At 51.5% G+C, this 26,624-nt stretch overlaps 2 protein-coding genes across 3 annotated transcripts in view; one reads left to right on the plus strand and one right to left on the minus strand.

The window, feature by feature from the left end:
* The window catches only part of RAD50 (RAD50 double strand break repair protein), a 200,122-nt gene that overhangs the window by 124,552 nt on the left and 48,946 nt on the right, over positions 1-26,624 (minus strand). The gene's annotated exons all lie outside the window — the stretch shown is intronic.
* Positions 8,022-15,501, plus strand: IRF1 (interferon regulatory factor 1). Of its 2 annotated transcripts, none has more exons than XM_037509367.1 (10): positions 8,022-8,243; positions 9,241-9,332; positions 10,606-10,705; positions 11,508-11,684; positions 11,796-11,845; positions 11,931-12,063; positions 12,195-12,314; positions 12,822-12,871; positions 13,745-13,877; positions 14,525-15,501. In XM_037509367.1, the coding sequence occupies exons 2-10, from the start codon at positions 9,246-9,248 to the stop codon at positions 14,647-14,649; spliced, it is 975 nt and encodes a 324-aa protein (XP_037365264.1). In that variant the 5' UTR covers positions 8,022-8,243; positions 9,241-9,245; the 3' UTR covers positions 14,650-15,501. The 2 variants fall into 2 exon arrangements, with proteins under 2 accessions (XP_037365264.1, XP_054550387.1); XM_054694412.1 differs by lacking the exon at positions 8,022-8,243 and adding an exon at positions 8,539-8,652.

The following is a 26,624-nucleotide window of genomic DNA, read 5'->3' on the forward strand; positions in this document are numbered from 1 at the left end:
ATTTCTGGCTTGGTGACATTCACTGTCTCTTGTCACCCACCAAATTGGAGAGAAGTCATGCCTTCTTCCAGACCATCTGGTAGATGGGTCTCTGCTGACCCTTCCCCCTGCTGCCAGTCAATTGGTCAGTCACTCAACAGATGTTTTCCTCAAGACTTAGTCATACAGAGAAAGAACTGGAAACAATCAGGTCCTATCTAAACTGAGTACCTCTGAAATAACTTAAGTGCCCAGTGATATTTAAGAAGACCTGGTATGTATACACTAGTCATCTACAAAAAAAGGATGAAATCTTGCCATTTGAGACAGCATGGATACAACTGGAGGGGATTATGCTAGACAAAATAAATCAGGAGGAAAAAGACAAATACTGGATGAATTCACCCATATGTAAAGAAACAAAGCAAAAGAATGATAAAATTAAGCGAAAACAAACCCTTGAAATCTGACTGCAGAACTAAGGCTATGGGGGGCAGGGAGGGGGGATATGAGCAAGGCAGGGAGGGGACCTAATGGACTATGGTGGGGGATGCTTTGGCATGGTGTGGTAACATAGATCTTAAGCAGTATGAACTCATTTCTCTAAATCATATACAGTGTTGTAAACCAACTGTACCTCACTGAAAAAGTGATACAACTAAAAAATAATAATATGAATTCTTTTGTGGATCTGTGTTCCAGGAGAGGAAAAGAGCACCCACCTGATATTAACAGCCCCTTGCCCTTGTTCCATGGCTGGGTGTCACTTGCCTCTGGACAACCAGTCCCTGCGGCAATCAGAGGGGCTGTACATGTGAGCAGGGTGAAGGGAAGGGGGGCAGAGGTCCCCTTGGAAAGTCAGAACTACAGTGCAGGGAAGACATGTCCCTCTCTCTCTCCCTTTGGGATCCATGAGTTTCTGTGGAAATTGTTTCGTTGCCAAGACCACCAGAGGGGAAATGTCCATTCCATTAAGACAATGTGACTGCATCGCCCACCCATGCCACACTGGCTCTTAGGGCACCACTGTGCTCAATCAAGGCTGATTCCTAAGGTAGCAAACTGGACAGAGCATCCATGGGCCACCCTGTTCTTCTCCCTGCTTTCTCCATGACTGTGCCTATAACGTAGCACTTGCTGAGTCCAAGCTCCAAAGACATATTCCTGTTGATATTTTCTGGCTTAAGCTACATCTGCTGTTTCTGAAATGTGACTTCAACTGGAACCCAACACAGATGATCTGAAGACCAGGGCATCTCCCAAGTCAAATTTATGGGCTTGTCAGGGTTAGGATCCCTGCCTCACAGATACTATTGATATTTGGATGAGGTGGAGGGCCAGCATAAATAGGTCCAGCTTTGGGCCACAGGAGAGAAAGGCAACAATAAAGTCTTTGGTCTGGGACTCACTAAACTGCTGTCATGGTCTCTGGGCCCCTCAGGGGCACCCCCTCTATGTCCTGAGCCTCATTCCCAGGGCAACCCCTGGAGTCGGGATTCCCAGGATGAGTCACTAGGGTCACCAGGGGTTGTGCTCACAGCACAAGATCCATTCTTGCAGCACTTGGAGTTTCCCTGGCTCCCTCCCAGGCCAGCCACCCTGATTCTGAGCCTAGGTCAGAGGAAGTCAGTGCTGTGCTGGACAAGGGATGCTGCCTGCCTGTCCCTCCACTGACCAGCTGGCTGCCTCCAGAATGGTCCCCACTGCTTCCTGCCCCACCCCAGCTCATCTGGACTGATGGAACTCTACTTAATTTGTCTTTCCAAGAGCCATGGCCTCAGGGTGAAAAGAAAGGAGACCCCTACCATACAGTTAGAGTCTTGAAAGCAAAAATTTAGGAGTCACAGGCTGGCAGGTGACACTGCCCACCCTGTCACCAGTTACTAGTTTGGGTTGAAGAAGTTAGGGAGGGCCTGGTTTCTGTCTCACCATCCCTAACTCCCAGTCTCTCTGATCCAGGTCCAACCCACAGTCATCTCTGGCCTGAGCTGCAAGCCCTGGGGAGTGAAGGAAGTAGCTAACCCCCAAAGCTCACATTCCTCTGTGATGACTACAGTGCTCACAGTCCACGCACCCCATCTGGAGGGCAGTTCTCGAGAGCTACAGGGGACTCCCCCCAGAAGTAACTGAGGCCTCCTTTACAGAGCGGGGAGCATCAGTGGGACCTGGCTATGTGGGGTGTCAAAAGAGGTGGGGGTGGTGGGTGAAGTCCTAAGACTCACCCCAGATACCTCTGACTCCATTTCTTCACTCAGTCACTGGGACGCCCTTGGGGTTACCCCATTCTAAGCCCAGGGGGGCCCAGGAGGCTGGAAAGGGCCGTCAGGGCTGCACCCTTAAGGGGCTCCAAGTAATACAGGAGAAATCCTCCAATAAACACAATAAAAGTCCACCGGGGGAATCATTTCAGTAATAATAACTACGAAGGCAATAAAATTGGATGTGGCAAGCGGTGAGTGGTCCAAGGCGGACCTCGGCCATTTGAGGGGTCCTCCCGGGTCCTCAGACTCCACCTGCTCGCGAGTTGCCCCCCTTCTCCCTGGGTGTGCAGCCCCCACACACGCCCCCGCCACGCCCCCTCGAGTGAGCACCGCGACGGGGCCGGGGGCAGATCACTTAGGTGGGGCTTTTCCGGGCTCGGTTTTCCCCGGCTCCCGCTGGAACTTCCAGCGGGCCGCGGGCCCGCGACACTGGACGCCCGCCCGTCCTCCCCTCCCGCCGCCCGGCCCCCGCCGCCCCCCGCCGCCGCCCGCCGCCCGCCGCCCGCACCCCGGCGCTGCGCGAACTCTGCGCTCCCGGCGCGGTTCCCGGAAACTCCTCGATTTCCCTGTGGCCGCCGCGTTTGCAAGAAACCGAAACCCAGGCCCCGCCCCTCGGCCCCGCTCCGCGGAACCTGGCCCCACGGGGGCTGAACCCCACCGGCGGCCGGCCGGGACCCCCGCCGCTCCCCCGGCGCCAGGCTTCACCCGCGCGGCCGCGCCCCCCGACGCGCGCCTCCCCGGAGGGTGCCGCGGGTCCAACCCTGGGCGCTCAGGCTGCGGCGGATGGCGGAGTTGAGCCGGCCTTCCCCTGCAGCAAGTGGAGGTGGGCGCCATGTCTGTGCGCCTACTGTGTGCCCGCCAAACCCGGGGGCCGAGAAGCTCGGGCGGGGGCATTTGCAAAGACCTCTGCACCACGAGTGCTGCTAGCTTCATCTCCCGGGGCTGGGTCCGAGATAATGGGCACGGAGAAGTGTAGCGACTTGCGCGGGGACACACAGCCTGTAGGGTGGCGCGGGGTGCAAACCCTTGGCCTACGGCGGGGGAAGGAGGAGGAAGTGCTTTGCGCCCCGGGCAGGTGAGCCGCCTGGCACCCGCGGAGGAGCCAGCTGCGGAGCGGGGAGGGCCGGCCCCGGGCTGCCACCTGGGCGGAGCGGCTGGGAGGCTTTGCTTTCCTCGGCTCTCCCTCCCTTTCCAGGAAACCGGCCAACCCGGAGACTGCCGTTCACCCTGATTCCCCCCAGCCAGGAATGTGGAAGTTGGCCTGAAGGGCTTGTGCCCCCTCCGCTTCAAACACACACCCAGCTCTGGGGCAGCGCCAGCGTGGGTCACAGGGAGTCGAGGGGCTCCAGATCAGGACACGAATTCCCAGGGCGAGGCAGGGATGCTGCTGCCCCCATAAAGTCCAGAAGCTTGACCGGGGCGCACCGAGCAAAGCAGCGGACGACAGCGGGCGCAGGCTGTTCCGCAGACCCCGTTCGCGCGGGGGCGGAGGGTGCTGTTCTGGTCGTGGGTCTGGGCCGCCCTGCCTGGCCCGAGAGCCCCACCCCTCCTCCGGGCCCCGCGGGGCGAAGGGAGAGCTGAGGCCTCTTTCCTCCCAACGCAGTGTTTATAAGAAATGAAACTGCACAGGGCATCAGCGGCAGCCCACACTGACACCCGGCTCCCCCTCCGGGGTTCCGGAATAGCCCACAACGCTGGAGCAATTCCTCGGCTCACCCCTCATCGCCGGACCCCCTCGTGCTTTCCCAGCCAGCTGCAGCCTCCCACTCTGCATTTGGGATTTTTTTTTTTTAACTGCACATTTATTCTGCTGTGTCATACAGCCTTTTTGCCAGAGCTGTGAGAGGGGAGGGCCTAGTCTCCTGCTCCAGCATATCCCCCTGGGCCCAAATCTGGATTTCGTCCAAAGCAGGAGTACAATTCATATTTGTCGAATGAATTAAGAAATTACTTTCTTTCCCTTCAACTAGGCTCTTTTCAAGCAGAGTGATGATGTTTGATACTATGTTTAAGCTTTAGGATGCTTTCAGATGACTTTATGCATTAGGACTACCTGCCTCCGTAGGTATGTTGTGAAAAATACATGGCTGGAAGGGGCTTTGAGCATCTCAGAGAACCTACCCTCTAGACATGGAGGGCTGGGCTAGCATACAGGGGTTTTGAGGGCTTTGGGGACTGTGGCCTTCTCTGTGAGTAGCAGATCCCACAGGAGCCCAGGCTGCCCTCTCAAAACTTAGTGAAAGCCTCTAAGTCTTCCGAGAGCCTGAGGGAGGGAGCTGGGTACAGGATCTGCTCCTTTCGGGAAGAGGCTTTCACAGGGGATGATATTGCCCCAGCATCTGATTGCCGAAGTTATGTAAAACACAAAAAAACAAAGACCCCTGCCAGACCCCTTCCGCCAGCCTCTCAGAGCCTAATACAGAGAACCTACACAACAAATTTACCCTGACTGAGGGACAGTTCAGATGGCAGGTATCCTATGAGTGAGATCCTGCTCCAGAGCTAGCCCCTAGCTAACTTCAGCTACAGGTATGACGAACACACTCAGGTCTCTTGCAGAAAAATGTGGACTCTGTTTATAGGAAGGTTGTAAATGGAGAAAAGTAACACAATGAAAAGTTAAGGGCTGGGGAAGCGAGGAGGGAAGGAGCTTCTGGTTGGCTGCTTAGGGGATACTTCATAGAAGCCCAGGTATTTGCTGAAATTGAATGGGGCGGGGTAGGAGCGGGAAATTCAGATCAAAAGAGGTATTGTTAAGGATCCTGGGAAAACAGGGATAAGGAGCAATTGGAAGGAGCAAAGATATGAAGGAACAGAAATGCAATAAATGTTTATGCATTACTGTTGATGTCATCTGACTAATATTTTGCTGTTTAGAAGAGAGTTTGTTGGTCTATTCATTTCAGTCTCACATTTAGGAGAGATAGGCAGAGAAGCTTTGTTTTACAGATGAAAAAACTAAGACTCAGGGAGGGACAGCAACTGCCCCAAGTTCACACTTGAGCAAGTGGCAAAAGTATGATGCTTTCATACTCAAATCCTATGTTCTCTTTCCAATACCCTCTAGTTACCCCCAGGTATAGGAGATCTGTGGGAGAGAAGGCTGGAATGAGACCCTGTCTGGGATCAAACTACGCAGCAAATTGAATGTGGGCCTGAGTCTGGAAGAACTCCGAAGGCTCCTGATGGACCTGAATGTTAGGGAGATCATCTCAGTGCAGGGGAGGAAGAACCAGAAGACGGGGTAAGGCCAAGACAGGTGGAGGAAGGAAAAGATTTACCAGGAAGGGAGCTGGAATTTGGAAAAGAAATCTGCTGGGGTCAATATGGAAATGGGGGAAGGTGAAGTGATCCGCTTATGTGTGTGAATCTGTGGATGGGTTTGTAGGAGTGTCCAGAAAGCAGTCAGAGCTTGGGTTTGGAGATCATCTGTCTAGAGCAGAAGACTGGAATTACAGATGATGAGTATTTTGAGTTAGAAAGGAGAACGGACCAGTCCTACTGAAAAGGGGCTACGGAAGCCTCTCTATGTTCTGCTTGGCAGATGTATGATACATCTTAGAATGGGATTCAGCAAAAATAGCCACCCCTACCAAACTTGGTACTTAAGTAAGGTTTAGCTTTATTTTTACTTAGAGTACCCCCAATCATGATAAGCATAATCTTATGGGTTTCAAGATAAAATAAGAATCCCTAAAGTTAAAAGTAAAAAAAAAAAAAAATCAAAGAAAACTTCAAAGATGTAAAGGACAATTTCATCTGTAAATCCTAACATTGGGGAATTTTTCCGAAGCAAAAATTTATTGATGCACCAAAGATTTAGCTACAGAGTATATTATGAAAAAATGGAAATAACCTAAATGTCCTACAATTGGGGATTAATTGGGTAAATTTTTATTTATCCTTTATGATAGAATAATACGGACCCATTACAAATGGTATTTCAGAAGTACATTTCATGATGGAAAGATGCTCATTATGGAACCATATATGTACATACAGATGATTATCTGTAAATTGGAAAAAAAATTTTGTTTTAACACAGTTTTTATGGTCTCCTGTTGCTTTGCAGGGTCATTTTGGTCAATTTTTCAGACCACATGCAATGCAAACTTCCTCTCCCTAATCTCATTCTGAATTTTCCAGTTGCTATGTCAGGTTCTGGGGACAGGATGAGCATCCATTTATGGCAGAGAGAACTGAATACACAACTCATGAGCTACTTGTTTTCTGCTCTTCTTGCTCAGAAAGTCTCTGTTCCCACTCCCATCTGTCACTTAAGGCACCCCAACTGTTTCTCCCCTTCCAGGTGCATCAGCACCTAGCTAGGATCCTTCCTCCCAGTTCCTTCTGCCCCTTTGCCTCTCCAAGGTCCTATACCCACCACTATCAGGGAGACAGCTCTGACCCATTTCTGTTGGTCTCCCTGAGATTCTGGCGCCCCAGAATTGAATTAACCCATCCATTTTCTCTGTGGGAAGGAGACAGAGAGACTGACAGCTGAATGCTGCACCAATGTATCTATTTACAACCTTCGTCATTACAACTGGGTACTTCTGTGAGGGGACAACTGGTGTGAAAGGACTGACACACTAACCTGGCCTGGAAGGGTTACTGACTTTTGAGTCAGTAGCTTTGGGGAGGTGAAGAAGGGAGCACAGAGTCCAGTCTCTAGGAATACAAGTAAGGCAAGGCCTATCACCAGCACGAGAGTTAAGTAGCTGCCCTTTCTAAGGGACCTGGATCCTCAACCTTTTGACCAGCCCTAAAAAATTCCCCATTCTCCCCAGCATCTCTCTGGACTGCTCTGAGTACCTAAAGACAACACCAATGCTGCCATGGAGGAGATCCCATCCCAAGAAGGTGGCCCAAGGCAGGAGTGCTGGAAGTGACCAAGGCTATCCCCAATCCATGCCAGTTCAGCAGTCCTAGTTCCTCTGAATCCTTTCTTCCTTTCCCTAAAGGCAGATGTGGGGCAATCCCAAGGATGCAATCTCTGGTTACAGTATCTGCTGCCCAAGTGGCGCATGGTGCTTTATAGTCATCACTTCTCTCTACCACCCTAAGCCAGCAAGATAGGGCGTTTTATTTGCAGTTGAGGAAACTAGTTCCAAGCCTCTTCTGGCTGAGCCTGGACACTCCTCTCCGCTGCCGCTGCCGGCAGCCCCAGGCACCTCCCCAGGAAGGGTAGGCTTTCCTTTACTTCCCCAGCACAGGTGAGTGACTGAGGATGGGTCACCCCCAGACACTGGTAGTGTGTGAGCCAAAAGCCTGGCTCAATGACACCTCATTAGCAGACTTGAGAAACCAGGCTGGTTTTCGGGGATTCGACGTAGGTATCCGTTCCGAAGAGGGTGGCAGGTGCCTGGTGAGATACTCTCACCTGAGAGAGGTCCCCACTGCTGGAGAGGCGGGGTGAGGAGATGGTGCCTGGAGCTAGCAGGCTAGCCGAATAAGGAGGGGAGTCACTGCAGGTCGGGGGCGTTCGGCTTTCCAGGACAATCTCCCGGGCGAGCCGGTGTGGGGGTGGAATGGGAGCGGGCGGGGCGGGCCCGCGGTCGCCCCGGGGCGGCGGCGACTGCCGGAGGGGGTGGGGAAGAGCAGCCGCCTTGTACTTCCCCTTCGCCACTAGCTCTACAACAGCCTGATTTCCCCGAAATGATGAGGCAGCGCCGGCCAATGGACGCCCTTGCAGCCCTCCAGGAGGCGGGGCCGGCTCTGGGCTCGGGGAATCCCGCTAAGTGTTTAGATTTCTTCGCCGCGCCGCTGCCCCGGCAGAGCGCGCCACTCCTTCGTCGAGGCAGGACGTGCGCCCGAGCCCCGCCGAGCAGAGGCCAGCGGGAGCCGTGCCCAGCCCAGGCAGCCGTGCCCAGCGGCCCCGCGCCTCGGGCATCCTCTGGCCTCTCCACGCTCCCACTCGCAGTCGCGTTCCCCGCGCGGGCACAGCATCCAGCTCCGCGCCGAGACCCTCGTGCGCCGCCGCCGAGCGCACCCGCTGCAGAGGTGAGCCCGCCTTCGTCGCGGGGGGTGGGATCGGTAGCCGGCGGCGTCGAACAAAGGCGGACGGGGCTCCAGGAAGTGGGGGCCGAAAACCCCAGCTCGGACACTCGCGGGCGGCCGGCGTTCCCCGGGCGCCGGCGCGGGCTCGGGAGGGCGCTGAAGGCGCAGCGAGCGGCGGCGCGGGGCGGGCGGATCGCGCCGTGGACCGCCCACCCGGCGGAGGCTGGGCTGCCGGCGCCCGGCCGCTTTCGCAGATCTGTGTGCGCGAAGCTTCGGGGGCCTCTGGGCGGCCGGGTGTGTTTATTGCGCGCATCCACCAGCCGTGCCCTGGACGCTCGCGTACCCCCGCGGACTGGTTTTCAGCGCTCCCAGCTCCGTGTCCAGGCCGCAGGTTTCGCGGTGTCTATCCGTGGTGGGAGCTCGCTAATCTGGGGTGCGGGAGGTGGCGCCACAGGTGTTCCTCGGGCCACTTAGCTGGAGGAGGCAGACCGAAGGGTAGCTCCTGGCCTCTGCACTGTGCTTGTTACGGAGGTGGAACAAGTGGGGTGGGAGGGGGCAGGTTGTCCAGGGTGAAGGGTGACTGCTCGCCTTAGGGAAGGTGCACAGCTCGTGGCCAGGTGCGGACATATCTTGACATCAATGGAAAAAAGCCCTTCCCTTCCCTAGGAATTTTAATTTGGGGAGAAGTTCTGGTCTTAAGATATCCGTGCAGTTTTTTGTTTTTCCTGCACGCAAATCCCGAAGCCATTACTTGCGTGCCTGTCTCCTCCCAGCTCTGTCTAGGAGGGGTGAGGGAAGGGCAGAAGTGTTTTCTCCCAAGATGCTGAAAAGGTTTGGAGGGCAGTTTTGTTGCAGTGACTGTCCCCAGCCCCCTTGGTTGTAGTACCTGGTACCTGGCTGAGGGCGGGGAGGTCATTTGAGTGATCTGGAGTGGGGCGAGATAGTGATCAGGGGCTACTCAACAAAATCCAAACAGGAACCTTCTGTCTTCTCTTTACAGCCAACATGCCCATCACTCGGATGCGCATGAGACCCTGGCTAGAGATGCAGATTAATTCCAACCAAATTCCAGGGCTGATCTGGATTAATAAAGTGAGTGCAATTCTTTGGGTTTTTCTCCCATTATTTTAACCCATATTCTTTGGGGGACCAAAGTTTCAGATGCAGCTCAAAAAGGGAAGTAATAAGGGCAGGCAGATGTGTTTCCCACTGGGTCCAACATGCAGGGAGTGTGCACTTGCCCTACTTGGCTTCCTTCCTTTGGAGGTATAGACATGGCACTCTCCTGAGCGCACTGACTGAGCAGCAAGACCCCCAGTATCTGGACAGGTGGAGTTCTGGTTTCTCCTGAGAGGGGACCTCTCAACAAACACTAAATCCTGCAGGGCTTCAGTTAGAGAAGTAAATGCTACTGGCAGGAAGGTGGCTGGCTTAGCAGTAATTAACCTTGCACCAGCTTCCCTGGCCCCAGGAAGCCTCTTGCTGGTGCACAAAGGACAACACAAACCCCACAGACTTAGTAGTAATTATAACAAATAATTATATAAATGAACATATTAATTAGAATAATTAATATTTGTTCAAATAATTTATAATAGTTAACTATAAAGTAACTACAAAAGTAACTTCGCTTACTGTTACATTCATTGTAAGCAAATGTTATTTATGTTGTATCAATTAATCCTCAAAATAGCCCTGTGAGGTATGTCCTCTTAATATCGCCACTTGTAGATAAGGAAGCTAAGACATAAAAGATACATACTGAGACACAAAGAGAGGTAACACCAAGATTGAAACTTGAGTATTCTGACTGAGAAATTCATACTGTTAAACCGCCAGGGACGAAAACAGTGAGGCCTCACTTTTTCTATTTGTCACTGTTTTTTCATTTCACAGAAAATAGTGAGAGGCAGAGAGGTACAGTGCTAGGGTCACATAGGTTGTCAGCTCCCAGGTCTGGCCCACTACTCCCTCAAGAGTATGGCCAGGACTCTCTGTGAAGGAACCCGAGGTCCTAGGTATCCTGAGCAGGCCAGTCTAATGGACAGTTTTCACTTGTCTTGGTGCTGACAAGCCTGAGGGAAGCCTCCCAGGCTGGTCTTATGGGCCTCAGCACATGTGTAAGAATCAGAGGGAGGTCTTGGCTACATTGATGGGCACTGCTTATCAGAACCCCAAGCCCCTTCTGTGAGATCAGAAAGATAGAACAGCCTGTTTAAGCTAATCTCAGGATGGGTCAACGCAAGCCAGATGTCAGGGTGAAAAGGGGAAGCGGCCTTTTCCCAGACCTGGGGGGCTGGGTGGACTCACGCTCAGGGTCTGTGGTCTTTGAGCTGACATTACCTTGTGTGTGTGTGCTGTTCAGGAGGAGATGATCTTCCAGATCCCATGGAAGCATGCAGCCAAGCATGGCTGGGACATTAATAAGGATGCCTGTCTGTTCCGGAGCTGGGCCATTCACACAGGTGTGTACCCCAGACTCCTGCCCAGGAGGGGGCAGGGAAGGAACAAGGAGAGTCACTTGAGACTCTTCATTGGATTCCCTGAGTTCCTTGAGAAGATGTGTAGAATTTGGGGGTGGGCAGGGAGACAGACCTATATTTCTGAGGATAGGGTCCATCATTTCAACAGGTTCTTAAAGGAATTTGTAAAGCCCAAATCTCAGAAATTATGGCTTCAGGGAGTTTATGGTTCAGTTAAAATTACCCCAGACAAAAACAGCAGTGAAAAACAGCTCTGAGCCAGGACACTGAAAGAGAGCCATGCCATCCTTTTTCTTGACGCTGACCAAGATCCTTGGCCCAAGGCCAGTCTGGTTGGCAGCCTCCTTGAATCCTTGAGGGATGAAGCTCTTGGCCCTTTTCAGACCATTCAGCCAACTTATGAGTAACTGTTCTGTGAGGCCCACTCTGTGCTCACTCAAGTTTAGAAATAATAGATAAGCCCCGTTCCCTACCCACTGCCTGCGTACAATTAAGCAAGGAGACAGGATATGGCCAGGTTCAAAGATGGCGTACTTATGGTCGTTGGACCCACCAGTGCTTCAAATTGTGCCCTTCAGCAAGGCCTGCTGGATGTGTTTGAGCCATGCCTAGGCATTTGAGAAGTCCTGGGACTCAGGGCCTGCAGTGTTGCCCTGCTGGTTTGACCAGAAGCTGTCTAGTAGCATGAGAACTCAGGGAAACCCTTGCCTTCCTCCCAGGCCAGGGGGCAGCTGAGGATCCCTGCTATGGCCCTGACAATCCCCTTCACTGTCCTGTCCACTAGGCCGATACAAAGCAGGGGAGAAGGAGCCAGATCCCAAGACGTGGAAGGCCAACTTCCGCTGTGCCATGAACTCCCTGCCAGACATTGAGGAGGTGAAGGACCAGAGCAGGAACAAGGGCAGCTCAGCCGTGCGGGTGTATAGGATGCTCCCGCCCCTCACGAAGAACCAGCGGAAAGGTATCCAAAGGCTCTGGATCCTTGGGAAGCCCTCCGGGAGGAAGGCGGGGGGAAGCAGGGCAGCTGGGGTGACATCCCTCTACCAAGGCTGATAACCTGTCTCTCCCACAGAGAGAAAGTCCAAGTCCAGCCGAGACACTAAGAGCAAGGCCAAGAGGAAGGTGAGTGTGTCCTGAGCAGTGGGCCTTTGGTCCCCTGTGAGTCAGGGTGAGCAAGCCTGGCCTAAGCTGCTCTCTCCCTCCACAGTCATGTGGCGACTCCAGCCCGGATACCTTCTCTGATGGACTCAGCAGCTCCACCCTGCCCGATGACCACAGTAGCTGCACAGCTCAGGGCTACCTAGGCCAGGACTTGGACGTGGATCGGGCACTCACTCCAGGTGAGGTGGGCCGAGCCTGGCAGAGACACATAGGTCAAGTCTTTGGGCCTAAGCAAAGTGTGGGGGCGGTGCTGGGTGGTTTACAAACTAAGGAAGCATACACCTGACCTGTGGTTTCTGCTGTCCTGAAGCGCTGTCACCGTGTGTCAGTAGCACTCTCCCCGAATGGCACATGCCCATGGATATTGTGCCGGACAGCACCAGTGACCTGTACAACTTCCAGGTGTCACCCATGGCCTCTACCTCTGAAGGTTTGTGCTCCTACCTGACTGTCTGGGTCCTGGGAGGGGCTTCTTGAGGGAGAAAGGATGCTCAGAACTCCACTTGGCACTAGGGTGATTGAGCTAGGCATTACCCACTCACAGAACCATAGGGATGGCAAGTCACTGGGATGCCAGGAAGCAGTTGAGAGTGGGCTACGGGTTTGTGGTGGGCTGGAGAGAGGAGGGAAGGGGTCAGGAGCTGCATTTTGGTTTAAGGTTGCTGGTTCTCCTGGCTCCTCTGCAGCCCAGTCTCTGAGGATGGGTCAGTGGGGTGCAAGGAGGGGAGAGGCATGACTTCATGGTTTGGGAGGCTGAGTCACCATGCAATATCCTGTTCTGAAATCTCCATGGCAGGCAGATGTCCGCTGGGAGTGTGTTGTGTGTGTGTCTGTGTCTGTGTGTGTGTGAAGTGAGAGAGAGACGGGTAGGGGACCTGTGTGACTGGGACTGCAAGGATGACTGCCAACCAGTGTCTCTGCTCTTCCCCATTCACAGTTGCAACAGACGAGGATGAGGAAGGAAAGTTACCTGAGGATATCATGAAGGTAAAGCCCCTTCCTCCCTGTACATTCTTTTAAAGTGGCTGCTGCTCAGTGAGAGCTTCCAAATTGGACACTAGACAGAGAGCTGCTGCCATCACCTGGCTGCCTGAATAGTCCCACAAGTGTCAAATACCACACCTATGTGGCTGGGGACCACTGCCCACCTTGGCTGGTGGGAAAGACACTGCAGTGAAGACAGGAGCGAGGGCTGGTCTCTGACAGGCTTCCCTGAAGCAGGCCTCAGACAGCTTTGAGTCAGCCACCATCAGCCCCGGGTCCCTGGCCCATGTCCTCCGCCCCAACATGCCCAGCCCTGCTAGTTTGGGAAGTGCACATCAGGTTTCAATAATCAGCCTTGGGGATCTAAAATATTATGGCTTTTTTTTTTTAAAGAGCAAATTATCCTCCAGGCTTTTTTTACTGCTTCAGTTTTAAAAGTGAATACGAAAAAGTTTTCACAGTAATTGTAACCCAGATTCTGCTCCATCAGAAAATTGAGATATGGATACAGTTCCTTGTTGCTAGCTTTTCTGGCTGTCTTTTTTTTGACTGACCACACTGTGGCTTTAAACCACACTCCTAGTGGCATGTTCTTACCCGTTTGAGGGGGAAAGAAGTCTTGGAGATACTATGCCTGCGGGTGGATGTAGGAGTGTGGGGCAGGGAGACCCTCGTGGGGAAAGTAAGTTGAGAACTGTTCTGCCTCCCACTCCCAGGCCCTGTCCTAACTGTACTCTATGCCTGTAGCCACCTGAGAATGTGAAAATGGCCAAGAGTGTGAGCCCGGCCAGGAAGCTTTTGCTCACTGAGGGCAGGGATGCAGGGTAGATCTGCCGTGGAGATGAGCTCAGTTGATGTCTATTCCTCTGTTCACAGCTCTTGGAGCAGTCTGAGTGGCAGCCCACAAACGTGGATGGGAAGGGGTACCTGCTCAATGAACCTGGTATCCAGCCCACCTCTGTGTATGACTTCAACTGCAAGGAGGAACCTGAAGTTGACAGCCCTGGGGGTGAGAATCCCCTGGAACCATAAGATTTTTCAGAGAAAGGACAACCATGGCAGTGCTGGGAAAGGCTTAGGGACAGGGCCAGGGAGCAGCAGAAGTAAAGCTGCTTCTTTTTTTTTTTTTAAAAAAAGATTTATTTATTTATGCATACAAGAGCTGGGGTACAGGCCAGAGATGAGGCGGGGTGAGAGGATTCACCAGGGACAGTGGAGAACAGAACAGGCAGATTGACCGAAGCACACTGCTGAGGGGAGCAGCAGGCGACAAAGGAGAGGTCTGCTTTACCATGTGGGTTGCTCCCTGGCCAGCTGGGGATCAAACTCGTGCTGCTGAGACTGCGGATTGCTTCATAGTGCGGTGCTTAACCCCTTGCGCCACCAGGGAGGCCCTTCTTCTTCTTTTTTTAAAGTATATTTATATATATTTCATAAGAAGTAAAGCTTCTTAAACCCGTCTGGGGTGTGGAAATCTCATGGAGTAGCTGCTGCTCCCATGCCTTCAGGTTGGCATAAAGATGAAGCGGGCTTGCTGTGGGGTGGATGGCAGAGGCTGTTGTGTCTGTGGCTTTCAGATATAGGACTAGGGGAATGGAGAGAGAACATATTCGCCTTCACTCCCCTCTTCACACCTCCTTTTTTAACATTTTTTAGGGGATATTGGGATGAACCTACAACGCGTCTTCACAGATCTGAAGAACATGGAACCCAACTGGCTGGAGAACGTGCTGCCCCCAGTCAGGCTGCCTTCTATCCAGGCCATTCCTTGTGCGCCATAGCTGGGCCCCCCTACACTCCCCTAGGCACGCAGGACCTGGCATCATATTGGCTGTGGTGCAGAGAAATGGGACTTCGGTGGACCCCCTTGATGTGGCAAAGCCTGTCTCCACTGCCAAGTGGGGGTGGGGCCTCCCTCTTTGGGTCCATGGCCTTTCAGCCTCTGGCAGGTCAGCTACTGGGCTCATTTTGTGGGATAAAGCTGGCCCTGCCTCCCTGGAAAACGGGGTTCTGAGGCTGGTGTGTAAGGTGGAGGTCTCAGGAGTCCGCTTCCAGCTTTTCCCTCTGAGTCCAGCTGCCTGCAGAGGGTCTTGCTGTCGATGAGCTGGTCTGAGGGAAAAGACCAGTGACCTCAGAAAAGCTTAGCACCAACCCCAGGGCTGGCTCTGCACTAAAGACAATTGCACTAAGTGAATCCTATTCCAAAGAACTGCCTCCCTTCCCAGCTGAGCCCTGGGGACTGTTCCAAAGCCAGTGAAATGTGAAGGAAAGATGAGGTCCTGTGGGACAATGCTCCCTCAGCCTCAGAGGGCTCTGCCCTGCTCCCTGCTCGGGCTGAGGGGCTTGGGAAAAAACATGGCACTTTTTCTTGTGGACCTTGCCACACTTTTGATCAAAGGTGTACACTAACATTTCCCCCCAACCTCTTGGCCTTCTCATTTATTTATACAGTGCCTTGCCCTGCGCCCACCCACCCCCTCAGGCCCCAGCAGCCTTCAACAGGCCCAGGGAGGGAAGTGTGAGCGCCTTGGTGTGACTTACAATTGGAAATTCAATCTAACCACTAAGTCATATGTGACCATATATGTACATGTGTGTAAATATATACATTCGTCTTTTTATAAAACATTGTTTATAAGGGGGTGTGGCCTTTTATTTAGAGAGAAACTAGGTGGTTTTACTTTTTGTAAAAACATGCTGATGGACTCATTCTTGGCATCCTGCCTGAGCTTGACTTTGGGGTGAACAAAATCCTATTGCAAAATCCTTTGAATTATGTTCATGGAGGAGATGGCAGGAACAGTCACTGCATAGGATATGCTTGTGCAAACACAGCCACTTGTCTGTGGCTTTACAGCCAGGGCTCTGGGCTGAATTTGGATTCCTGGGACCTAGGGAGTATTAGGTTTTGAGTTTTTCTGAGGAATGTGCCATAGACTAGATGTCCCGCCAAACTGTAGCGCATGTGTACTCAGGTGCTAGTCCAAAAAGTTAACAATTGATACAGCACAGTCACAGCAATTAAAACAGATGTCAGCCCCCAAAAGGTCCGGCAGCCTGCTGTGTGAGACATTATTTGCTGTCCAATTTCTGTGGTGATGAAAACATTCTCTCTGTCCAATACAGTAGGTGCTGGCTTAGTCCTACTGAGTACTTGAAATGTGGCCAGTCTGAATGTTAAATTTTCTTTAATTAAGGTTTAAATCGCCACATATGGCCTGTGGCTAGCATCTTGAACAGTACGGGTAGGTACTAGATTGAAGCAGGTCTGAGAGGGAGGGGCTGGGGGATATTTACTGGCTGTTCAAGAGCATATTGTTTTGACAGCCAGTAATAACCATATTGGTGCTGAAAACCAGGCCTGCCATGGACTGTGAAACAGGCCCATGTACAATGTGTTAGGAAAACCTTGGGTGACCTTACATGAGGCAGGTTCCTTTCTCTCTTTTCAGGATTCTGGCTGGGCTAATACACAGAATCTCTATAAAGGGGTATATTTGATAAAAACAGTTTGTAAAAAACCATAGTTTTAGAACCACTGATACAGGACAATGCCCCGTTAAGATAAGGCTGAAGTCACAGGAATGTCTTGGGGGAGAGATCTGGTTATGGGCTTTTTGCTTTTCTCATCTCTTTCCCCAGTCTCTCGCCCTGGGGCGTAAACAGTACCCAGCAGTAGGCAGGCAGGCGAGGGAAGCTGCTGACATCACCATAGTCTAGGGAATGAGGCCATGGCTATAAGGGGTTTGCTCAGGAAAACTGAGCCCTGTGGATACATTTCCATGTTCTCAGTCCCAGAAGCCACTTGCACTGTAACCCCCTTGCTGGGCACAGTCCTCTGGAAGAAATGTGGGCTCTTGGTGGGGAAGACCATGAGAAAATGAAGAAAAAAATGAAATGAGCAAAGGTCAATCTGACACATTCTCTGCCAAGCTCAGAAAGTATTGTCCCTGCTCTTGGGCACCCCATGTAAGTGGCAGTGGCCTCTTGCTGAGTGGGTATTTTTCACTGGATACTTGGACGGACTTCAACCTCAAGCCCTGTGCATCAGAAGACCCACCTGATTTTTCAAGAATAGCCTCACCTGGGAACAGAAGGATGGCTAAGATGGCACTCCCTCGCTCTGCCAGTGCAAAACCCTTACAGAGATGGGACTGGGGTGGCTAGCCTCCTGGCCCTAGTAACTGGAGCTTGGCAAGTTCTTCTGATGGATGACTTTTCGAGCTAAGGATGGCCGGGCTGGTTGAAGTCAGGTAGAATGAACTGAGTAGATAGGAAAGTAGGGATGCAGCCCAGAGGATACAGCTGGAAGTGCTTCTGACTTTTGCCCTTCAACCCAATACCTGATGGCGAGTAGGCAGTGGGTATGTTGAAGTTCCAGGCAGCTGCGGAAATCTCTCAAGTTCTAACACACAAAGCTGATCATTTGTAAGATACCAAAAGGAGAGAGGAATTTCATCTACAAGCTCCTAATCTCTACAGCCAGCTCTTCTGACCACAGGAATCCTACACAAAATCTCCCTCTAAAGTCTCTTTAAAGTCTCCCTCCACTTTCTTCCTGTCATATGAGGGAGCTGGGTCCTAGGGATCAGGCCTGGAGGACTAAAGTGAGATATAATCATCTTCCAGGATGGAGAGCTGTGTCATCACACTCCACCATGGACCACAGCCCCTGCCTGACAAAATAAGCAGTAGGGTCTGGCCGTTCACCTAGAGGTGATGGCAGCTGACACTAACTCATTAGCCTGAAATGGCACAGTCAGTATAATCTGAGTCATATTTGGGCATAAAAAATTAGGGTCATTCGAAGGGCCTGCCAATGCTTTTGTTGATCATTCCCAAGAGTTCCAGTCTGAGCACAAATAGTGGAAGTTCTTGGCTGAAATAACTAGGAGGTCATTGAAAGAACTGTTTTGCCCGGGTTGTGGTGACGTCATTATCATCAGGGATCACTTTCTAATGGAGCAAACTGGCAAAGTAGGGCTCAGCCACATCAGCTAGAACTCCTGCCAAGTCTATAGATGTTCAAAGGCATTTCTGGTTAGTCACAGGGGTTTCCTTGCCTTACTCCAAAGGCATCACTTTAATTGGGCTGGTATATTCATTCAACTCACTTGGCAATAGGAAGAGAGCTCGAGGCCAATGCGCTAGCTGCTCCTGCTAGAGGTTCATGGCAGCAGATCATCTTTGGGGATCATGCCTCCTGGGTATTTCCATTTTCAACACTATTCAGTATGCTTTGTGCAACATAGAAGCTTTCTCAGACCTCTGGAAGTCTGGATGGGTCCTGCCAAAAACAGAACTGAAGTCTGGGGAATAGCCATGGGCTTGACTGGGATCCTTTTCTTGAAGTGATGTCCCCTGGCTGGTGGGACTGGTGGCTGCCATTCCCCAGAGGCCATTATGACTTTCACATTATTTGCACAGATCCAAAAATCCCCCTTTGTATTAGTAGGGAACAGCTTTCCTCAGTAGCCCTGTTGGAGCACCCGGGAAGCTTTTGTCTGTCAGATGCAATGCCCTTTCTTAACAGGGGTGTGATTAACCTTCATCATGAGGAACTCTAGGAACTCTGAACTAATCTTTCCCCACCTGTACCAGCTGGGGTAGAGGGCAGGGAGGTAAAGGGGCTTTGGGAGGGGAATGGGGAGTTTGTGCACTCCCTTTTCCAGGAGTGAAAGTACCGGGCAGAGCAGGGGTTTGACTTTGTTAGCCAGCTGCTCCCTGGTGAGACCAAGTCTAAGGCAGCAAGAGGATAGAACTGGCTGGCCACGTGGTTCTCCTAGCTCCAGGTAGCTACCATTTCTACTGAATTTTGGGGGGTGGTAGTTGTCAAAGAAGCTCCCACTTCTGTGGGTTTGCTGGTGAGGAAGGCTGAGGGGCTCTATGCTGCTTAATTTAAATTGGGGAGATACTGGAAGCAATGAGGCAAAGACATGGGGACTAGCAGCAAGAGCAGCTGTCCAGTCTGTTCTCCCTCATGTAGCTCCACAGTTCAGAAACGAGCGGAACTGGAAAGGACCTCAAAGTCAGACCTCAGGTGCGCACTCTACATCAGCCAAAATGCACCACAGCACTGGCACCCACCACAGGCCCTTGTTCACAGACCAGGAAATTAAAGCTCTACCTGCACAAGGCACTGACCCATGATGACTCAGCTACTCAGTATGGCACCTGGATTTCAACCCACATTTTCCTGTGCCCGAACCCAGGCTGGTTCCACATTACCAGGCTGCTTGCAGAGGAGGAAACTGAGGACTGCAGAGGAAGTTCGGGAGAACTGGTCCAGGGCAGGGCTCTAGCATCTCATGCCAAGAAAGTATTTGGGGACAGAGAGGAAAGGCAGAAGAGCTGCAGCTGCTCTGCACGTGTTGGGGATGTCTCTGCCTCCAGCTCCCTTTCCCAGTTCTCTCCCCAGGCCATGCAGCTCTGTTACTACAGGTCCCAGGGCGCCAGCAGGGGTGGGGTTTGGCTTGATCCTCAAGGGAAGCAATGCCCCACCTATGCTCTGGAGGCCACCTGCAATTTTGGGGAGTGGGGCCCCAGAGGGTGGGACACAGGTCTGTAACTTGGCCTCAGTGCTGGAGGCTGCTCAGTCACACAAGTCTCTGAACCTTCTCCCAGCTTTAGGGGACTCTGGCCTGCTAGGCTTTATCTCAGTTCCAAGGATCAAAGGATTTTTCAGTCCAGTTTTTGTCTTAGCAAGGCAGCCGGAGCTTTCCTGCTCTGCTCTACACCTTTGTTGAGACCTGGGGGGCCTCAGAGGTCTGGGCTCTGGGTGACTGCAAGAGCCAGAACCTCTAAGGGGGTGCATCCTAACTCACCCCCGGGGTTGAAGTCACCATATGGCTGTCCTGAGTCTAATCCAGCTTCTTGATTCCTAAGAAAATCCAGCTCCCCTGGGAGCTGGCTGGTGGCTGTGCCACATGGGCAGCTCTCAGACTCATCTGCAGGCTTCCTTCAGGGAAGGCCCTTCCTTTCCTCGGCTGAGAGGGGCAGCCTGGGGGCCCTCACTTCTGCTTCTAGTCAAATGCTGAGAGTTGGCCTGGGTGCCCTTCTCTGTTTCTGTCCCCCTACCCCCATTTTGCCTTAAAAGACAGGTGGACTTGGAGATGTCCAATTATCTACCTTTTCTCTGTCACACAGTCAATCCTGAGTCTGCCCACAAGTAGGACAGAAGCAGCAAGCTCTTCTTCAGCAATCAGAGACACCCAGCTTTATAGACGCTCAGGTGGAGGTTAAGTGGCCCAGGCCTCTTGAGTCCCAGCGTGGGGTAGAGGGAGTTACGTGCTGAGAAAGCTGACTTCCCGAAACAAGGGAGTTGTGTGGACAGGGAGTCAGTGTTTGGGGATCCAGGGTGGATGGGGAGTCATGAAGCCAGAAGAGTCATTACTTTCTTAAAGTTAAGAACAAGTTAAGAAGTCCCGTCACACTGTCCACACCAGGGTGTGGTAGTGGTGGCTGTTTGCCTGTGGGAGGTGAGGGTGGCTGCCTCTGCTAGGGACCCAGGGTTTCCCTCCGGGTGCTCCTTTTGGGCTTGTCAGGATGGTGAAAGGAGCTGGCTGTCAGGGTGCTGTGAGCCATGCTGAGGGTTGGGTTTTAGCTGCGGGAGCCTGGCACACCCCTATAGGGGTGGGGGTGGAAGTGAGGCAAAGAGCTGGGCCTGCAGGGGTGTCCAACTTTCCAAGGGTTGGAACAGTTTGGTGACCATTTGTCATCTCCTTCTGTCATATACTGGCAAGCAGGTGGGATTTTCAGCTCAGAAGACCATCACCCCGCACTTGGGAGGCCTATCTCCGGTAGCTCAGGAGGACCCCCTATTCAGTCCCTGGCCCTACTAAGACTTGTGTAACATGGCCTGCTTGGAGCTTCCCATATCTGACCTCTGACACTGCCTTTATCTCACAGCCTGTACAGGCAAAGCCAAACCATCCAGAGCCTGTCCCCTTCCTGTCTGCCACTCTTTACATAGTCCGTGGGTGCCCAATCTCTTCATTCAAACTGTATTACAACTAGAACTCCCCAGGGGCAGGCAGCCTGTCTCCTCCACATTCTCACAGTATTCAGGCAGGATTGGCATTTGAGAGCCCTTCCTGCAAAGCTGAGCCAGCCAAATCCTGGAGTCAATATCTGCCTACCTGGTCTGCCCATTGCCTTCCTGAGTTTTTTCCTGAGGGTCAAGATCAGCTGAGTCCTCTGCTGAGATGCAGAGGAGCATCTCAGAGGCAGGGAGTGCACTGAGGGGTAACCAGCTTGTACTTGCAGCAGAGCCCTGAGCAACATGGGCCATGAGCAGCAGTAGCAGGGGCCAAAGACCCCAGAAACCTGTCCATCTTCCTCAAAAGGGCTGCTGACAATGGACTCAGAGTCTGAGTCCTCAGTCCTTAGCAAGCACAGCATGTCTGGGTGGGGAGTGCTCAACCCATTGGAGTATCCCCATCTGCTAGATCTGCACCTCCTGGTGCTTCCTGCCCATTACTTCCTGCCCATTACTTTCTTTTATTAAAAATGTACACAGATAACAAGAACATGGTTTAACTGTAGAGTAAGAATGTGGATAAGTAAATAAAAACATGAATTAAAGCCACTTGCAGCACACTACTCAGAAGTAATCAGGTTGCTAAATTTTTAGAGACTAGGGCACAAATAATTTTTCACTCCTCTATGCATATATCCAGGGGCTCTGTCCCATGCAGAACCAGACACCAGTCTCCTCAAGTGATGTGGGAGGCTGCAAGCAGGAGTCTATACTTTTCCCAAACTGGCTTGGGACCCTGCCTCAGCCCCCAACTTTCCCGCACCTTGGTACCGTGCATTTTGCGCAGGTTAGCATCCAGGAGTCCAAAGGGCCGGCTGCATAAGTAATCTCGAATAGATTAGGGGGTACAAAGGGCCTTGGAGGTAGGGTGAATAATGATTCTACTTTGCACAGAACTGAGGAGTTTCCTGGGATGTAGGAATTTCACTGCTAAACCTAAGAAAGTCCTGGCAAATTGTGGGGAGCTGGTTGCCCTTCTTGGACAGTCAAAGGTCTTGTCCAGCCCCTCTCTCTCTGTGCTGCCTACAGGCCCTCCTGCTGGGTGCTGAGATCCCCCAGGCCCTTACCAAGCAGCCTACAGACAGACGCTGGCTGGGCCCTCTGCTTGCCCATTGCCCATGCCCAAGGTTCCAGCCTAAGGCCTAGGGAAGGAGAGAGGGGAATAAGTCAAAGCAGACAGGCAGTCACCCCTGAGAAATAGGGAGAAACATCCCATGAGCTCTGTTCAGGACAGACAGGAACACAAAGGTGGAGGGGCTGCAACATGGGAACTGCCGCCCTCCAGCCTTGGTGTTGTACCCTTAGACCTCAGAGTCTGAGTCCTCAGTCCTTAGCAAGCACAGCATGTCTGGGTGGGGAGTGCTCAACCCACTGGAGCATCCCCATCCTCTAGATCTGCACCCCCTGGTGCTTCCTGCCCAGCTCCGCTGTACCTGAGACTGGAAGCAGAGGATGAGAGAATGAGTCCAGTACTGGTTCAAATAAGAAAGGAGCAGGCAGGTGGGAGGGGCCTTGGGCAGAAAGAACCCCTCTGACAGTGGAGGGCACATCCTGATTGGGGTCTGGCCCAGCCTGCTATCTATGCCAGGGGATGAGGCCTTTGGAGAATGCAAAGGAGTAGGTAGAAAAATGGTCCATGGTGGACTAAAGCTTAGGATGATCACATCCTAATGCCTAGAATATGTGAATATGTTATGTAACATGGCAACAGGGAATAAAGGCTGCTAGTCAGCTCAAGATTATTTTGGATTATCTGGATAGGCCCAATGTAATCACAAGCATCCTTAAATGAGGCATAAGGTCATTGCAGAGATGAGGCACAGAGTAGGAACTTGAGAGATGGAACTACTGAAAGACTTGACCAGTCATTACTGGCTTTCAAGATTGAGGAAGGGGTCACAAACTTAGGAAGCAGATGGCCTCTAACAGCTGGAAAAGGGCAAGGGGACAGATTCTCTGCTAAGCCCCAGAAAGGAATGTATCCCTGCTGACACCTTCAGTTTGGTCCGTAAGACTCACACTGGACTTCTGACTTACAGAATTGTAAAATCATATGTTGATATTGTTCCAAGCCAGGAAGTTTATTGTCACATTACAGTAAGTCCGAGAAGCCACCTGCGGAATATAGCTGCTCCAAATGCCCTCATTGGTCAGTTTCCCAGAGTCCCACTGTCCCCTGGGAAGACCCTATTTTTCTATGGAAGGCTCTGAGACTCTAGGAAATGGGCCTTCACATCTTCTGTGGGTAAAGAAGGGCACCCCAACAGCAGTGCCTCTGTTGGACATCTCTGCAGCAAAAGTTGCATCCTTGAATCCACTTCCCAAGTCTCTGATGAGTGGGGGTCTGGCTCCTAGTCACTGTGCAGGAGCTACCCTGAGGTCTGTGTCCACCTAGCACACCTAGTCAGAGCCTAGAGGGCTATGGTTCTGTGTCCTTTCCATACACCCTTAATATTCATGGCACCCTCAGTTCTGAGCCTCACTAAGGGGATCCAGTTTAGCTCAGCGAAAGCTCAGGCTGGAGGGAAAATCATAAAAATGGACACCAGCCTTATCTGTGTAAAGTCCCTACTCTGCCATTTACTAGTTGTGTGGCCTCAAGTAAGCCACTGTACTGCTGGTAGCCTCAGTTTCTCCATCTGTACAGTGGGTATGATGACTTTGTCTGCCCTGCCTTAGAGGGTCTGAGTTTGGGTGAGAGGTACCACATGAGAAAACACCACAAGTTGCTGTTATTGTGAATAAACAAGGAGGTGCTGTGAGATGGAGTGCATATCACATCCCCCTGGTGGGGAAGGGTGAATGCAGACTCATCAACTCTGTCTTGCCCACAGGCAAAGGCAGGAGGCTGCAGCCAGGCCAGGAGAACAGAAAGACTTGTCTTCCCCCCAGCCTTGCCTGAGAGCTCACACCGGACGTGAAACGGAGCCACCCTGCAGTCCGCAGGATGTCCTCTCAACCACCACAGACCCGGGCTTTGCGCCTTTATTTTTTCCCCTTAGAAAAAAGTTTTCTAGTGTTTCTTTTGCATTAAAAAAATAGTCCCTGTTTCTCACAGAGCACTCACAATTTTACAGGGAGATGGGAGAACAGAATACCATACACAATCTAATCTAATGACTAATACACATACTTAATCTAATGACTAGATAAGGCATGATTTTATGTGGAGTACATACTGGAAGAAATGCATCAGAATGCTAGTGGTAGTTAGCTTCAGTTGCTGGGGCTATCAGTGAATATATTTTGTTTTTATTTCTGTAACTTAAAAATGATCTACAAGGAACTGTAATTAATTCTATAGTCAGAGAAAAAGTTTATATATGTATATGAAGAGAACCAGGACTTCCTTTTGTGGAGTCACAGACCAGGCTTGTAAGTCATTTGAGCTGGATTCTGCACAGGTTGGAGCCCTGGCTCCTTGCTGGGGAGCCATGGAGACTCACTACTTTCCCTCCCTGGCCTCTGTTTGCCTGGTGAGACAACATGCTGGATGGGACGCTCTCTAGGATTCTTTGCAGCTCAATGATTAAGATACTTAGTCTCATCCATCCCCACTCTGAGCCCAGTGGCTTCTCTGTGCTAGATAACACCTTACTCAGGTCGCTTACCACCCTCACTTTGTCCAGATCAGCTGTGGGAGCAAGTTCCAGCCTCCTGGCATTTGCCTCCATCATAGTCTGCACTTCTCAGAGCCCTGCCCTTCCTTTAAGAACAAAGCCTAGCCAAATCCTGTGCAGCCTGATGGCCTGCAATAACCCCTGCTTCCTCTAACTCATGTAATAACAACAGCTACAATTTATTGACTGTTAACTTCAGGTTAAACAGCAAAAAGTGCTCTCATTTAATTCCACCAGCAGCTGCATAGACTAAAATGTGAATAGCACCTCCTGAAGTTGTTCAGTGCATGACCCTATTTCATCTTTTCTTGGCACTGAGAGATGTACTGGGATCCCCATTTTACCAATAACTGAGGTTCAGCGAGGTCAGGTTAACATATTTGTGGTTACATGGTGGGCTTGTGGCAGAGCGAGGACCTAATCTCTAGTCCCTTCACTCCAAATCCAATGCTTCCTCACTCTAAAGTTCTAAAGTATGCCTTCCTTCACGACTGTCCCCACATGCAAGGGCAGAAGTGTGCTCTGAGTTGAACACATAGAGGGCACCCCGTGACATCTGGTGGTGGCTGTGCTGATCAAATGAGTTCAATCTGGGTTTATCACTCAATCTACACGTCTCCCTAGAGTGTGTGGAAGCTCTGGGGGCAGAGACAGCCTTGGTTTTATCGCACACCTTGGAGATGTTGTGGGTGCAGTTCTAGACCTCCGCAATCAAGCAAGTATCACACTGAAGCAGGCCATAGAATTTTTGTTTGTTTTTTGGTTTCCCAGTGCATATAAAAGTTATGTTTATACAATACTGAAGTCTATCAAGTGTGCAATAGCATTATGACTAAGAAAAGTACATAACTTAGTTAAATGTGATGAATATAAGACATGAAGTGAGCAAACACTGTCGGAAAAATGGTGCCAGTAGACGTGCTCGCTGCAGGATTACCACAACCATTCACTTTGTCAAAAACACAACTCCTGTGAGGTGCAATAAAAGAAGGCCCGAAGGAACGAGGCCTGCCTGCGTGGGCTCAATAACTGACACTGGAGTCTCAACGGTCCATACAAATAATAAAACAAAAAGGTGGATGAGGAGGGCTAATATTCTATGGGGTGCTTACCACGAGCCAGCTCTTAGGGAACTCCCAGAGGAGTTGAGGAGAAACATAGCATTGATGACAAGGGCTACACTGAGGGGTTTTACATCCACGTGTCACAGAAAGGATGTGAGAACACCAGAGAGAAAGAGGAGCAGCAGCAAGCCTTGAGCTTCCCACTGTCCCAGAGGCCACACCACTAGCTGCCTCACCACAACCTGAATAGGCAGGCCAAAGCACAAAACCAAATCTCCCATCTGTATCATGGTTCTGCCTGCTCAGACCCCATCTTTCCATTGCCTCTCTAGATGGGATAACCAGCATACTGAGGGCTGCAAGACAAACATTCATGAAAACTAGTGAAATTTAGTTGGAGAAGAAAAAGGAGGGTCGTCTTTCACACCTGATGGGCTACCAGTGGACAACAGACCTGGGCACCCTCCGTGGACACCCACTTTCACTGGCTGGCTGGGATGTCTGGAGGTGGACCAGACAATCAGGGAGCCAGAAGAACTATCTCTCTGGAAGCTATGAGGTCTTACTCTCTATAACATGGACAACACATTTGCTTGCATGACCAACGTTTATTTTTATTTTTTTAAAAGATTTATTTATTCATTTACACAAGAACCAGGGTATAGGCCAGATGCGCGGGAGGGTGAGAGGATTCACCAGAGACAAAGCATGGGGCAGAACAGGCAGACTGACAAAATACACTGCTGAGGGGAGCAGTGGGCGTGACAAGAGAGATCTGCCACACCATGTGGGACCCTCGCCGGCCGGCCCGTATTGAACCGGTGCTGCAGAAGTTGCAGGCAGCTTCACAGCTCAGCGCTCAACCGCCTGCGCCACTAGGAGAGGCCCATGACCAACGTTTATTAACTGTTATCCATAAACCATTCCAGACCAGGTAAATAAGGATACATAAAACATGGCGTGTACCTCTAGAAAATGCTAGTCCCCTGGGGGACAGTCAGGGAAGCCTCATCCTGTGGGCAAGGCTCCTTACA

This window comes from Talpa occidentalis, unplaced genomic scaffold (genome assembly GCF_014898055.3).
Source record: "Talpa occidentalis isolate TD23 unplaced genomic scaffold, MPIMG_talOcc4v2.1 talOcc4.13, whole genome shotgun sequence".
Classification (NCBI taxonomy): Eukaryota; Metazoa; Chordata; class Mammalia; order Eulipotyphla; family Talpidae; genus Talpa; species Talpa occidentalis.